At 43.9% G+C, this 14,810-nt stretch overlaps 2 protein-coding genes across 5 annotated transcripts in view; both read right to left on the reverse strand.

Moving 5' to 3' along the window:
- The window catches only part of ttbk1a (tau tubulin kinase 1a), a 112,497-nt gene extending 103,710 nt beyond the window's left edge, over positions 1-8,787 (reverse strand). For all 3 annotated transcript variants that reach the window (XM_070553698.1, XM_070553697.1, XM_070553696.1), the window contains exon 1: positions 1,622-8,787. The gene's annotated coding sequence lies outside the window, so the exon portion shown is untranslated. The remainder of the gene's footprint in view (positions 1-1,621) is intronic.
- A 133-nt stretch (positions 8,788-8,920) lies between these two features.
- Positions 8,921-14,810, reverse strand: part of tpcn3 (two pore segment channel 3) — a 76,103-nt gene continuing 70,213 nt past the window's right edge. For both annotated transcript variants that reach the window (XM_015954385.3, XM_054751755.2), the window contains 2 exons: positions 9,506-9,612; positions 8,921-9,270 (listed from right to left, as the gene is read on the reverse strand). In XM_015954385.3, coding sequence (XP_015809871.3) covers positions 9,140-9,270; positions 9,506-9,612 — 238 coding nt within the window. In that variant the 3' untranslated portion in view covers positions 8,921-9,139. The remainder of the gene's footprint in view (positions 9,271-9,505; positions 9,613-14,810) is intronic.

Below are 14,810 nucleotides of genomic sequence, written 5' to 3' on the forward strand. Positions count from 1 at the left end.
GCATTTTGGGGGCCAAGGCAAAATGCCCCCCCCACCCCCCACCCCCCCATAACTGGGCTCCCCAGAAGCCTCTGTGTAATTCCTACCCTCTCCAGTAGTATTAGTTATACAGTGTTTATAAAAGCCCCTCAGACATTACTGACATGTTCTAATATTATCAGATGAAAAACTAAATTATCAGACACGCTGTCTCATCTGCTGCTTTTCTAAACTTGTAAAAAGTAACAAAACCATCTGAAAGCCACTATTTGTGGATTCTCTGAAAGTTTCCATGGAGTGTGGGACAACTTATTTTATCATTGATCCTATCGTCTAATCTCACATCTGAAACAAGCATCCTTAATAATCTGTGCACAGGAAGCGTACCGATGCTGTAGTAAAACAAAAGGTAAAATAATTTATTATTAATAAAACCTTGTTGCAGCACTAAAGCAGAAAAATGAGATTTTGCAATAAATATACAAAATATTTACATATGAACTGTTTTAGAGCCCTTTTATTGGCAGAATCTGATATTAATTTAGTTCTTACAAAAAAAAAGGGACCCAACGTGGTTTGTGTGGCGTTGCCATAGTGTGACGTCATAGGCACAGATACCCTGTCCTATTTTTTGGAAATGGAAATATGGTCACCCTACATTAAACAAACTGTCCACCCGGGCTTTTGCGCTGCACAGAGACGCTTCGCTGCCTACGACTTTGGACGTCAGTTGAGAGTCAGTCTCATGCAGACTGACCAATGAAGAGAGGGCCTCAAGTTAAGACCCTCTCCTCATTGGTCAGTCCACACGAGGTGGGTCAAAGGTTACCCTGAGCGGGTTACGTGACATCAGGCATTCAAGTATTGAGTATATTTACTGCATATTACAGTAAAATATTCTGTATGTGACCATATTATGGTGATCCTTGGGTCGTGATGATGGGGCCCTTTAATATTGTTGCCCAGGGTACAACAAAGTCTTAATCTGGCCCTGCTTGTGGTTGAACTATTTGTGCGTTGACATTTTCAGGCCTGCGTCAACTTTTTTCTGCCCTAAAACAGTCTTAGCTTTTAAATCACAATAACAAAATACCTGCTTAAACTATGCAGAATAAGCAATGTGCTCTTTACAATTAAGCATTTTTTTTGTATTGTGGGAGAATTATATTATATAACTACTAGCTTATCAGATGCCGTATTTACAGTATTTTAAAGATACATTTTATTTACTACAACTTCAAATACACATATGGGATTGCAACTATTCTGTTTCACGTTTGTTGAAGGTACTGTCTTTTAAGCACCTTCACGTCCTCTGTAGCAGCACCTGTGTGAGGCAACTTTAGTCCCACCCTTTCCGATGCTCCTGAACGCCTCATTCCTTTTGGCCTGCAGTTTCGTTCTGACGTATTTTTCTACGTGTTGTGTTTTTGGATCAAACCCAAACATGACTGATACAATTAAGCTTTACTGACGTTTCTACAGATTTAAGAGCCACCCTGTGACCTCACTCAAATACACATGCGCGCGCGCGCGCACCCGCCGTTCAGCATCCGTCTCCTCAGCATCGCATCATCATGTCTTTAGCTCGCGTGAGCGCAGTCTGGCCTCGATCGTTATTCATCTCCTGTCGGTTTCTCACCTGGAGCTTGTTTCCCGTCCGGACGACGGTTCCGTTTGGTTCCGATGCCTCTGATTCATCTCTGCCTGCCAATAATCCTCGGCTGCTGACTCTCAACCACTGTCAGTGGCCCACCCACGCGCTTAAGCCCCAGCAGTGTGGGGTTTCTTTTATTGGTTACGCCTTCAAATGGTTCACGCATGCGTAGAAATAATGAACAGTTTTACCCGTTTACCTTTTTTAATTAAACATTTATTTAACCAAAAGAGCACGATATCTTCCAAGCGTGATCCAGGCTGCAGTCACGTACAACAAAGGAACATTAAACTTAAGAGACAGAACTGTTACATCTGTCACGATTCTAAAAATGTCAACAGAATAATAAATTATGGTGTAACAGCACTGCTGACAGGGTCACCACTGAGGGTTTCTTATCAATCAGTCAATCAATCAATCAATCAATCAATCAATCAATCAATCAATCAATCAATCAATCAAATTTTATTAATAAAGCACTTTTCAAACAAAGTGCTTTACAAAGCACTTTGGCCCTCTTATGTTGAATTTATTTCAGTTTTCATTGGTTCACTCAATCCAAATGTGTTTCACACATTTGTCCTGTACCAGAATGTTTCATCTATCTTGTAATTTCTATCTTGTAATTTCTATTTTGTAATTTGTATTTTGTAATTTGTATTTTGTAATTTGAATTGCTTTTATTGTTGATTTATTCAATATATTTACTTACAACTGTACCATGTTCGGCGCTTTGGGCTTCCTGACAGGGTTGCGGAAGGCGCTTTATAAATAAAGCTTTGATTGATTGAAAATGACCCCAAATTCCCGTAACAGTTTAAAAACATTAACAGACCTATGCAAGCACACACACACACACACACACCAGTAACAATTTATATTAGGCTGAGTCCAGATGAGCCAAGAAACACCATCAGAGGAGCCGTCTGCCCCGGCAGCATCAGGCCTTCCACACTAAGTCAGGGCGCTCAGAGGAGGGGGAGCATAGACCCCCACCTCCACTTAAACACTACCTTCTTATGACAGAGAAGACACACCTGGGAAGGCTGAACACTTTCTTTCCTCTTTCAGTCCAATCCACATCTTTTGTGTTGGGTTAGGGTTTCTAGTGTTACGCCTACACTTATCCTAAATATAAATATTTAATATTTGCAATGCTATGCCTAATTGATCACAGTTTATTGATCTAGCCTATTAAGATTTATTTTAGAAGACTATCCTCTACTTACAAATCACAAATTACCAAAATACTGACTAATAATGGAATGGTATCATAGAAATCCACCTCTTCCTTGTTATTTAAAAGACCAAAATTAAACAAAGATAAATGAATGCCTATCATCTGTGCAGTGGGTTGGAATAAATTCTGGTCCAAGGATCAACAGATACTCTGTTGGTGGACAGCAGAAGGGAGAAAAAACAGATCCAGAAGTTGTGGGAAAACCTGCATCATGGATCAGTGAAAATACTGGAAGACGCTGGTTAGCATTTGAAGGCTAACAGATGGGATGGTTCACATTTTTCAATTAGAACAATAAATTAACAAATGGTGTTGATCCTTCAGCAAAAAGTTGAAGGAACCTAGCCATTGCGGGTATGAGAACGTTGCTGGTGTGGTGCCAAAAAGAGCATGCCTGCCGAAATGTGCATCCCCGTCGAAACGACAGCAAATCGCGGATGTAAACCATTCGGATTACGAGCATGAGGCTATTGTTAATAGAATCAGAATGTGAACATGATTCTAATCCGTGCTTCTCCTGAAAAACACACTTCTTCGATAATCGCCCTTTGAAGCTGCTGGCTTCACAGCGCTGGCGGGTTACTGTGGTGCTCAGAGCTTAGTTGTATTTTATTTTAAGCTTTATTGAAACACTACAAAAAGCAAAACTATGTAAGGGCAGTAAAAAATGTTGCATTGAACATAGAAAATAAATGATTTAAGGAAACACTTTAGATAAGGGTCCCTTTATAAATGTTGCATTGTTAAGCATTAATAAACAAAGTATCCCTTTATTAACATTCCTGATATTAACTATGAAGAGTCCTTAAGGTTAGTAGCCTACAATGGGTCAGGGAATGGGTGTCTGCTCAGTAATGCATTACCTAATATTAACACTTCATGGGGAATGAAAAGCCCGTTGTAAACCTAAGGCAGCAAACCTTGAGACAAATTTAGGTCTTTGAGACTGATGCTAACTGTCCACAAAGTACATTCGACGAGCCTTTGGCCTGGCCAACAGAGGATAGATTGCGGTCTGATCTACTGAAACATCATTTCTGTTAGAGTAGACATGTGGATTTCAGTCTTATAGTGTAAGAAATCATGGTGCACCAGGAAGTATTCAGGACAAGGTTCCTCTCTGGTGAACCAGCTTCCATCCCTGAGGATGCCATCCTGTCTAGTTGGGGTTAAGCCTGGTTTATGCTTCTACGTCAGCTCCGCAAGGGACAGACACGCACGGATTGACGGAAGCGTTTTGCTCTCATACTTCTCCGTCTCCTGGAGAGTGTTGCAAAGCAATTGCCCGGCAGGACCACAGAGGGCGTAGTGCTGTTCTGTGGTATCCTGTCATGTATCGGTCCAAGATAGTGTGTTTATATTGTGTGTTTTGTGTATATAAGAGACTTTTAACACGGACATATTTGTCTCTCATTCTCCCACCGCTTCATGCGCTCTCCACCTCTAAACCCACGTTTCCTGTCATTTCCGTCCACAAATAAAACGCTTGCTGCACATCTTTTCACTCCTCCAGTCACGGGAGGATGAAACGTTCATATTTTTAGAGTTTTTTTCGCGAGGTATTCTTCAAGCTTCTCCGTGTCTGCCGCTAGTTATCCTCGGCTCTCTTTGCAATGGCGGTGCTGTAAACAACAGCGGCGTCCTGACCAATCACAAGCTTGCGTAATCCGTCTGGTTCGACGTATGTTTAAAAAAGTGGGCTTGACTCCGTACGTACTTGCGTGCCTGCCGGAGCCCTACGCAAGGACATTGCGTGTCTCCGCACTGACGCAGACGGAGAAGCATAAACCAGGCTTTAGCCTGACTCATCCCTTTAGTTATGTGCTGTAGACTCAGACCACATGTCCTCACCCTGTTGGTTTTACTCTCTGGTTTGCTGGCATGATGCGTCTTATGAAAGTGACCCATGTTTGTATTTACTATTGCTACTGCCATTAAGTTTGTAGTTTTCAAATAGGTGTTCTAGGGAGACTCTTGTACATGCATTACAGCTATTGGCATTACTCTTACTTTCACTTCCAGGCTCTACCAGGATGCCAACAGAAAGTTTAAGTCACACACTAAGCATTTGACCCATCCCTGTGTGGTGCGGCACAGTGCAGCAGTGAAGCAGGGAGGCCTTGACTCCCATTTTTAAAGTCTTTGGTATGACCTGACTGGATCTGAATCCCGATCTCCCGGTCCCAGGGTGGACACACTCTACCATTAGGCCAAACTGAAAGAGCTAACAGCGGTAATGTATGTATAAGAGCACCCCGTAGAACAACCCGCTGTTCTTTCATCCATCTGATGAGGCTCTCTGTGCTTGTAAAATAATGAACGAGTACTTAATTAAAATGTATTTTATTTAACATTATTATCTGTATGCCAATTCTAAATGTAAAGATTGTTTGCGTAAATCTGAACAGGTCACCTGCTTGTACTTAATCAAATGTCTCTAAAGGAGCTTTCCGCGCTGAAGAGGAAATGAGGTCCAGGGGTCTCATTTATCAAACGTTGCGTAGAATCCTCACTAAAACCGTACTTAAGCTCAGCAAAAAAAATGTACTTACGCCAAGCAGGTTTGTGATCTATCAAACATGGAGTACGCACAGCTGCACGCAAGTCTCCGCTTCATAAATCAGAAACTATCTAGAAAGGTTCTCAGCTGCTTTTTAGTCACATCCCGCCCTCACCACGCCCACTTACTGCCACAAATAGTCAATGCAAGGTGCCTTGTGGATCTCATGCGTATACATAAGCCGGCTGTTGCAGCGCTCTGCCAATGACATGGCGACTGTAGATCAAGGCTGATCAAGGAAGCGCTATTTCACAAGCAGAAATCCAGGTACTTGTGGGTGAGGTGGAGAAATGAAAGGAAGTGCTTTTGCAAAACAAATAAGAGAAAATCCACGGAGTGGCACAGCGTTGCTGAAGCCGTCAATGTTGTGAATTCTTCAGAGAGATCTGTGGCGGATATAAAAAAAAATGGTCCAATCAGGTTTCCCCAGACTCCCGGGTGAAAGTCACGCGCACTAACCAGTCAGCCAAACAGAGATCCCCCTTGTCCAAGTAGCCAGGGCGCATGATCAATCGGGTCACAGTGACAGGACACACACTGTCACAGACGCATGACGTTCTGTCTCAATCTGTCCCCCTGCTGATATTCCGCATTGTTACGAGCCCCGAGTTCCCCAGCGCCCGGCTTCTACTCCGCTCCGTTTCAGCACCATGGTCAGCACCCTGGAGAGCGCCCAGCCACACTCACACAGCTGATTCGCATCAGGAAATCCCCCGGCTGGAGCAGATAAAATCACCGCTGCACTGAATGAAAAGGAGGACTGAAAGAGGACTGAAGGAGAGGACAGGAGAGGATTATTGAGAGAGACACTTGTGTTTGGGAACTTTAGAATTCATAGTTGCCCCCGGATGGTTTAAGTTTCCACTTGCATGGGAAAACCTTCAGGTTTTGAGACTTGGTTGTCCCTTGCTCTTGACTGAGCTTTTGGTTGTGTGGGTGAGTTAGTTCACCAGTGGACTTTTTGGGTAAGGCCTTCAGGCAAGCTTCTTTTGTTCCTGGTTTCTCTTTTTGGAACCAGAGTTTTAGTTCTCATTCTGGTGCTCTTTAAGTTACTAAAGTCCTCAGTTTTGTTTCCGCTGCTTAGATTAAAACTCCCTTTGTTTTATTACCCAGGTTTTCTCCCTTAGGGACGCTTTTTGTTAATAAAATTACTTCTTTGGTTGTGACTTAGTGACAGAACGCTTATTATTCATGCTCATGTTTCTGTGTTAGGCCTCCCAGGATCCTAGACCAGGTTGAGGTCGTAACATGCATTCCGTATTCTGTGCTTCAGGCCGTGTGTGAGTGTGTGTGTGTGCGCGCACGTGTGTGTGTGTGTGTGTGTGTGTGTGGGGGGGGGGGTCTTGTTCTGTGTGAAAACGAAGCAGTACAAGTGATAATGCTGCAGGAATTCATAATTGTATCCTTCTCAGCAGCAGCACTGCAGGTGCTCTCCAAAATGTGTGTAAGTCAGGTCCTTAGTCAACTTAAAGTTGCGCACATTTTTCCGCTACGTTTTCTTTCATAAATCCCAAAGTCTATGTGGAAAGTTGCTTACGCAGTTTTCCGACACCGTATTGTGCGTAAGCCAGCTTGATAAATGAGGCCTCTGGACTTTTGCCTCAGACGGCTCATGGATGTGTCGCCACATTGGAGGCAGGAACAAGCGCTACTCAGCCAAAGTTCCACAATCAGGGAACATTTTCTAAGTGGCAAGTCTCTCTGAGAGATGGGGTTTGGAAAACACTCGCTTCAGTGGGAGGAATCTTCCCGCATGCGCTCTGGTTCTGCGACGCGCTCCAAGCCCCAATCTACACATCTTCAGCTCGCTGTGCACCTTACGTGTGCGCTGACAGCGAGCAGCGCAGAGCAGTGTCCAGCTCAGATGTTCTGATGGGAATCTATTCATGACTGATGTAGCTACCTCCGCGATGTGCGTAACGATTAAAATGCCAGCGCATCTGCATGCTTCGGGGTAATTCTTTCTCCGTCAAAACAAACGGTCTAATACCGGAAATATCCGGGCAATGTGAACCCTGCCATTTAACTTTTTTGCCTTCTTGTGAAGATTGTTGCAAAGAGAAAAAAAATTAAACTTGATTAACACCAGAGCCGTTATCACTGGGAAGTCCGGCTCTTTTTAGAGAGCCGGTTCTTTTGGCTCAGCTCACCAAAAAGAGCCGGCTCTTTTGGCTCCCAAGTGGCTCCTCAGATTTTCTGTTGCCTAGAGCACATTTATAACAAAAATGATGCTCAACTACATGTAAAATTATTTACTAATGTAAAAAATCCAATATATCAAATATTTATCATTTATATGGATTTATTTACTGAACACTTTAAGAAATATCAACTTTCCGACTGCTGTCGCTCATTTTCTCACCGTCTTCGTCGCACTCTCCTCTCTCTCTCACCTTTTTCCTCCTCCTCATTCCCTCTCGTCTCCCTCCGCCTGAATGTGCTCTGCTGTGTCTGAGTCTGATACTCCCTCTTCCTCGCCCCTACTGTTCTGTGTGGACAGTCTGGACACGCAGTTACACATGTTGACCAATCGCCTGTGGCTTTCACCAAAACAAGACGGGAGGGGGTGACGGCTCCCAACGACGAGCCGGCTCTTACAGCCAGTTCGTTCGCGACCGACACATCACTACACTGTAAATGAGGGAAAATAAAGAATTAATCAAATCCTTTTCAACATTGTTTAACGTAAAGTTTAATTTTGTACAAATCTCAACTGCAACAATCCACGGAGACGGAGCCTGGATTAGTATTCTGAACAGTTTAAAGGAGACGTGTGACGCGTCAAAAAGCCAAGTGTTCAACTTTTAAAACCCCCTAACTGGGTGAAAAATATCAAAATATTGTAGGCACAGACGCGCTTCAACTTCTGGATCAACTGTGTACAAATTGTTTTATTATTTATCTTCTGTTGAAAGATTCCTTTGATGTACATGAGCGACCGGTACTGGTTGCCATCATTTGTGATCGGTTAAAGCAGCTCTCGGCTGGGGTGGGCCCAGGTCCTTTAGGCCCACCCACAACGCCGCGGCTGCTGCGGCTCCCAGTGTTCTCTTTACTGCGGGAAACGGGTAATAATAGCTCTTTGATGGGAAAAGGTTGCCGACCCCTGCCCTAGAACTATCCCCTCCACAAAACTGTATCTGGCCAGCAAAGGGCTGCAGAGTGGTATCAAATGTGAAACTGGTCGAGTTCCTAACCCAACAATCACTGAGCTCAAAGTCCAAGCTCTAGCGTGATGTTTAAAAAACTATTTGGTGTTACTTTAAACACTTTGACTCATTGACTGAATGTGGCAGCTGCACTTTCATAAATAAAAAACATCACTTTGCTATTTAAATCATGTTTTCAACACAAGTATAAGAAGTTACTTGTCTGACAAAATCACAGCAGCGGTTATTCTCCAGCAGGGGGAGCTGTACACCACCATGAGAACACCAGCAGCTGTTTATCACATTTTTGAAATTCAGAAGCGAAGAGTAGAAAATCGGTGTAAATATTCTTTATGTGAAAATACATATTTTATTTGTGCTTTAAACACGGATAGAAAACAGATAAAAAAACACATTGGAAACGGGTCTCGGGTCATAACCTGATCAGCTGACACATTGCTCCTGTTTAGCATCGAATTTCAACACTTATGGCTTCATGCATGTAATACTATGACAAATAATAGTTTCTGTTTCCCTTCAAATACATCTGAATCTTAACGTCCGCCCATGCCGAACACTGGGTTTTCAAAGCTTCTAGCCTGGGATTCATCGATCTCGGCAAAATCTTCAGGGTCGATATCCGCCTCAAACATCCGCTGCAGCAGAGCGTCTACCGTCCGGTATCCTGGCACACGACAAGTCAATACAGGGTCAGCAAGCTCAAAAAGCCTTCCTGTGTTTGTAATTAAACATGTTTAAAAACACACACAGCTGAGAGGAACAGAAGCTCCACTTAATTAATCCTCATTTAATAAAATATAGAATTAAAGTCTGTTCTTTAAAACCAAACATTCCTTCTGATGTTCTTTAAAAAGCACGTAATACTTTCCGCAGCATGGATCTGACTGGTAATAACTTACTCTTTGAAGCGATTTTAAACATCAGGTTTGGTTTGGTCGCCTGTCCGGTTGTCAGGTCGTTGACGATGGTTTCCATGGCATTCACCAAGTTGTCGTCCACTTTCTCCCTGATTAGAGCAAAACCAGTCAGTGCATGTGTTCAAAAGTCCCACACCAGACCAAGTCCACCACTAGCAAGTAACAAAACATTCAAACAACTAGAAAGTGTGTGGAGCTAAATAACATCAGACACAGTGAACTGAAACGACAAGCAGGTGGTGGGAAAACAAGACGACCTACAGGCTGATGGGTGATAAAGGGAATATATCAGAAATGTCAAAAACTTCCCAAACTGCCAAAAAACACAACACTATAACAGGGTATCTGCAGGTTTAAGGGAGCCAAATTTAAGACTTTTTAAGACCTTTTTTAAGGCCACTTTGACCAAATTCAAGCAACTTTTTTAAATTTGATTTAAGCTATAATTCCCAGCTATTGCCTGGAGCCGGTGCTAACCACGTCGCGAACGTGGGATTAGCCATCCAGTTACCATTAAACTTGCACTTCCCCATGGCACAAGCTCCCACTAGCTTAACCAGCTAATGTGCTCATCTAAAAAGAGCCCCCTTTCACAACCAACTGAATGTGTACGGTTCCGCTTACGCCAACATCATACACAAAAAATGCTGAACACTAACTAGAAATTCACGAAAATTTTATAGAAATAAAAGAATCTTGTTTATTGGGTCTTTGGTAATTTAAGACCTTTGGAAACTGGATTTAAGGATTATTTGTCATTTTTAAGGATTTTCAAGGCCTTAAATTTGGAAAAGCAAATTTAAGACTTTTAAAGACTTTTTAAGGACCCGCGAATACCCTGAATAATAATCTTGTAAGCCATTTTATATTACTGCAAAATTTAGCTGCATTTTAAATGAAATGATCTGGAAAAAGCTCATTACTTATAAACCAGTTTCCACAACATGGGTCTCCAACCACAGGTCTCAGGCCTAGTCCACATGTAGCCGGGTTTTTAAAAAAACGAATATCCACCCCTCCAAAAACTTGCATCCACACCACCTCGTTTTAAAAAAAAACCTCTGTCCACACGACACGTACCCGGATAAATACGTTGTTAAGGACATGCCAGACCTGTAGGCGGCAGTACTTCCCCCGTTCTTAACCTCGTCCTTCGTCTGTGGTCTTCCGCAAGGAGCAGTAATTCCGCTTGCAAAAACAAACAAGCAGAAAGCGCTTGGACAATTGATAAAGCGAGCGCAGCTCTGAGGGCATCCATGCTGTCGGCTAGTGTAAACATAGGTCGCACACGTGATGTCAGCATTTTTTTGTCGCGGAAAGTGACGTTGCGGACCTTAAAACTCCGGTTTTGTCCGTCCACACGCACACACTCAAAACGGAGAAAACACAGATGTTCACTTTGGCCGGAGTTTTTAAAAAGATCCGTTTTCGTGTGAAAAAACTCCGTTTTCGTGTGGATGACAGGCCAAAACGTAGAAAAATATCTACGTTTTGGCAGATCCCCGGCTACGTGTGGACAGGGCCTCAGAAACATAGCACACTGGTCTGCAAGGTATTTTATTTTGAAAAAACTCCACACCTCTCATTCTTTATTTTACAGAGTAAAAATAATGATTATTTAAACTGAGGAATTGTTGTATCAACGCTTCTCAGCAATAAATTGAACATCAATGGGAACCCTGACTAGTCCAAACCTCCTCCGATATCACTCCTGTCAGTTTTCATTCATCTTCTGAGTTCCAAGTGTTTCAGTTCCAGGTGTGTGACTGGAACCTGACTAGCAACTCGTTGACAGCATGGAAGGACCAACACCATCACACTGGCTGACCTAGTGCTGCTGGTGCACCTCCTGGAGGAGTAACGGGATGCCATTCCCCAGCAGCATGAGGAGGAGGAGCCAAGATGGTGACCACTGGCCCGACCATTTGTGCTGTGGCTTTTGTTTTTCTTTGAACCATACGAGTCACTAGTCAAAAGCGACTAGTCAGGTTTACAACAAAATAAGATGTGTTTGCTAAGAAGCGTTTGTTAAAGCAGACAGGGTTAAGTTTCAACAACAGACTAACTCATCATTTTCTAAACGCAATATGAAGAGATACAGGTTGTTGTCGTCTGATGTGTGGATGTTACGACCCAGGGCAGAGAGAGAGAGAGAGAGAGAGAGAGAGAGAGAGAGAGAGAGAGAGAGAGAGAGAGAGAGAGAGAGAGAGAGAGACAGAGAGAGAGAGAGAGAGAGAGAGAGAGAGAGAGAGAGAGAGAGAGAGAGAGAGAGAGAGAGAGAGAGAGAGAGAGAGAGAGAGAGAGAGAGAGAGAGAGATTTTCAGTGTAAAGGAAACTTTACACTTTGCTTTAAATAAGACATCACTCAGTTAAGGAAGTTATGTGATGGTCTTTCGAAGTTTTGCTACTGATTTGGTTAACGAGAGAGTTTAGTCGTTATTAGTTTTGAGTTGCTGCTGATGTGTCTTTTTGATAATGTGTGTTTTATGTTATAGAGGTCCTTCTCAAAAAATTAGCATATCATGAAAAGGTTCTCTAAACGAGCTATTAACCTAATCATGTGAATCAACTAATTAACTCTAAACACCTGCAACCGATTCCTGAGGCTTTTAAAAACTCCCAGCCTGGTTCATTACTCAAAACCGCAATCATGGGTAAGACTGCCGACCTGACTGCTGTCCAGAAGGCCATCATTGACACCCTCAAGCAAGAGGGTAAGACACAGAAAGAAATTTCTGAACGAATAGGCTGTTCCCAGAGGGCTGTATCAAGACACCTCAGTGGGAAGTCTGTGGGAAGGAAAAAGTGTGGCAGAAAACGCTGCACAATGAGAAGAGATGACCGGACCCTGAGGAAGATTGTGGAGAAGGACCGATTCCAGACCTTGGGGGACCTGCGGAAGCAGTGGACTGAGTCTGGAGTAGAAACATCCAGAGCCACCGTGTACAGGCGTGTGCAGGAAATGGGCTACAGGTGCCGCATTCCCAGGTCAAACCACTTTTGAACCAGAAACAGCGGCAGAAGCGCCTGACCTGGGCTACAGAGAAGCAGCACTGGACTGCTGCTCAGTGGTCCAAAGTACTTTTTTCAGATGAAAGCAAATTTTGCATGTCATTCGGAAATCAGGGTGCCAGAGTCAGAGGAAGACTGGGCAGAGGGAAATGCCAAAATGCCTGAAGTCCAGTGTCAAGTACCCACAGTCAGTGATGGTCTGAGGTGCCATGTCAGCTGCTGGTGTTGGTCCACTGTGTTTTATCAAGGGCAGGGTCAATGCAGCTGCAGTGAGGAACATAAGTATTTAAACACCTTGCGATTTTTCAAGTTCTCCCACTTAGAAATCATGGAGGGGTCTGAAATTCACATTCTAGGTGCATTCCCACTGTGAGAGACAGAATGTAAAAAAAAAAAAAAAATCAGGAAATCACATTGTATGATTTGTAAAGGTTTCATTTGCTTTGCACTGCTGCACATAAGTATTTGAACACCTGGCAATCAGCAAGAATTCTGGCTCTCAAAGACCTGTTACTCTGCCTTTAACCCCCAAATTCCACTACCTTCGCTCCGCTCCGGCACGAACTCCGGAGCAAAATCGGTCCCGTTGTAGTCAATCAGAGCAATGCCACTAATGCGGCCGTGCTCCGGCCGTGCTCCGGCAGTGCGGCGCCGTGCGCCGCCCTCTGTTCCAGCAAAAATAGAATCAATCCTATTTTTGCCGGACGCCGGAGCACCTGAGCAGTCAATGGACAGAAATCACAACCGCCCAACAGGAAAAGGAGCAAGCACAACTTCCGTTTTTCACAATAAATCGATAAACAAATAGTGTTTTTTGTTTAGGTTTAACAACTTTTAACAACTATCAATGGCGGCTGAACTTTAAATGCACAAAAGTGAGCCATAAATACAGTTTCCACTATCAAAGTAGTCACACTTTGTTGATCCAAACACTGCTGATCTCTCAACACAAATGATGGGCAGATTAAACAGTTCATTTCGATGCTTCTCCCACACAACGGGTGTTTGGATATAACTTCCGCGTTTATTGCTCGGACTGTATCGCAAGATCTCGAAAATCCCGCGCATGCTTGTTTGCCCACCTCAGGTCTCCGCACCGGAGCAGAGCCGTTGTAGAGCGGGTACCAGTAAAAATTGAGTTCGGAAGCGAGCGGCTGCGGAAGTCGGGGGCGGAGCGGAGCGGAGGTAGTGGAATTTGGGGGTTAGAAGTCCACCTCTACTCCACTTAGTATTCTTAATTAGTAGCACCTGTCTGAGCTCTTTAAAGACATCTATCCACCCCACAGTCAGTCAGACTCCAACTACTACCATGGGCAAGACCAAGGAGCTGTCAAAAGAAACCAGAGACAAAATCGTGGACCTCCACTAGACTGGAAAGGGCTACGGGGAAATTGCCAAGCAGCTTAGTGAAAATTGATCAACTGTTGGAGCAACTGTCAGAAAATGGAAGAGGCTAAAGACGACCGTCAGTCTCCCTCAGACTGGGGCTCCGTGCAAGATCTCATCTCGTGGGGTATCACTATGATAAGAAAGGTGAAGAATCAGCCCAGAACTACACGGGAGGAGCTGGTCAATGACTTGAAGAGAGCTGGGACCACAGTTTCAAAGGTCACTGTTGGTAGAACACTTTGCCGTCATGGTTTCAAATCATGCATTGCACAAAAGGTTCCCCTGCTCAAGTCATACCATGTCCTGGCCCGTCTGCAGTTTGCCAAGGACCATCTGGATGGTCCAGAGGAGGCATGGGAGACAGTCATGTGGTCAGATGAGATCAAAGTACAACTTTTTGGTCTAAACTTCATTCGCCGTGCTTGGAGGAAAAAGAAAGAGGAGTTGCACCCTACTGTGAAGCATGGGGGTAGAAACATCATGCTTTGGGGGTGCTTTCCTGCGAAGGGGACAGGACAACTGCACTGTATCAAGAAAAGGATGAATGGGGCCATGTATTGTGACATTTTGAGCAACAACCTCCTTCCCTCAGTCAGAGCATTGAAGATGGGTCGTGGCTGGGTCTTCCAACATGACAATGACCCGAAGCACAACGCCAGGATAACCAAGGAGTGACTCCATAAGAAGCATATCAAGGTTCTGGAGGGGCCTAGCCAGTCTCCAGAACTAAATCCAATTGAAAATCTTTGGAGGGAGCTGAAACTCCGTGTTGCTCAGCACCAGCCCCAGAACCTGACAGACCTAGAGACGATCTGTGTGGAGGAGTGGGCCAACATCCCTGTTGCAGTATGTGCAAACCTGGTCAAGAACTACAGGAAATGTTTGA

The sequence above is a fragment of the Nothobranchius furzeri genome, chromosome 7 (genome assembly GCF_043380555.1).
Source record: "Nothobranchius furzeri strain GRZ-AD chromosome 7, NfurGRZ-RIMD1, whole genome shotgun sequence".
Classification (NCBI taxonomy): Eukaryota; Metazoa; Chordata; class Actinopteri; order Cyprinodontiformes; family Nothobranchiidae; genus Nothobranchius; species Nothobranchius furzeri.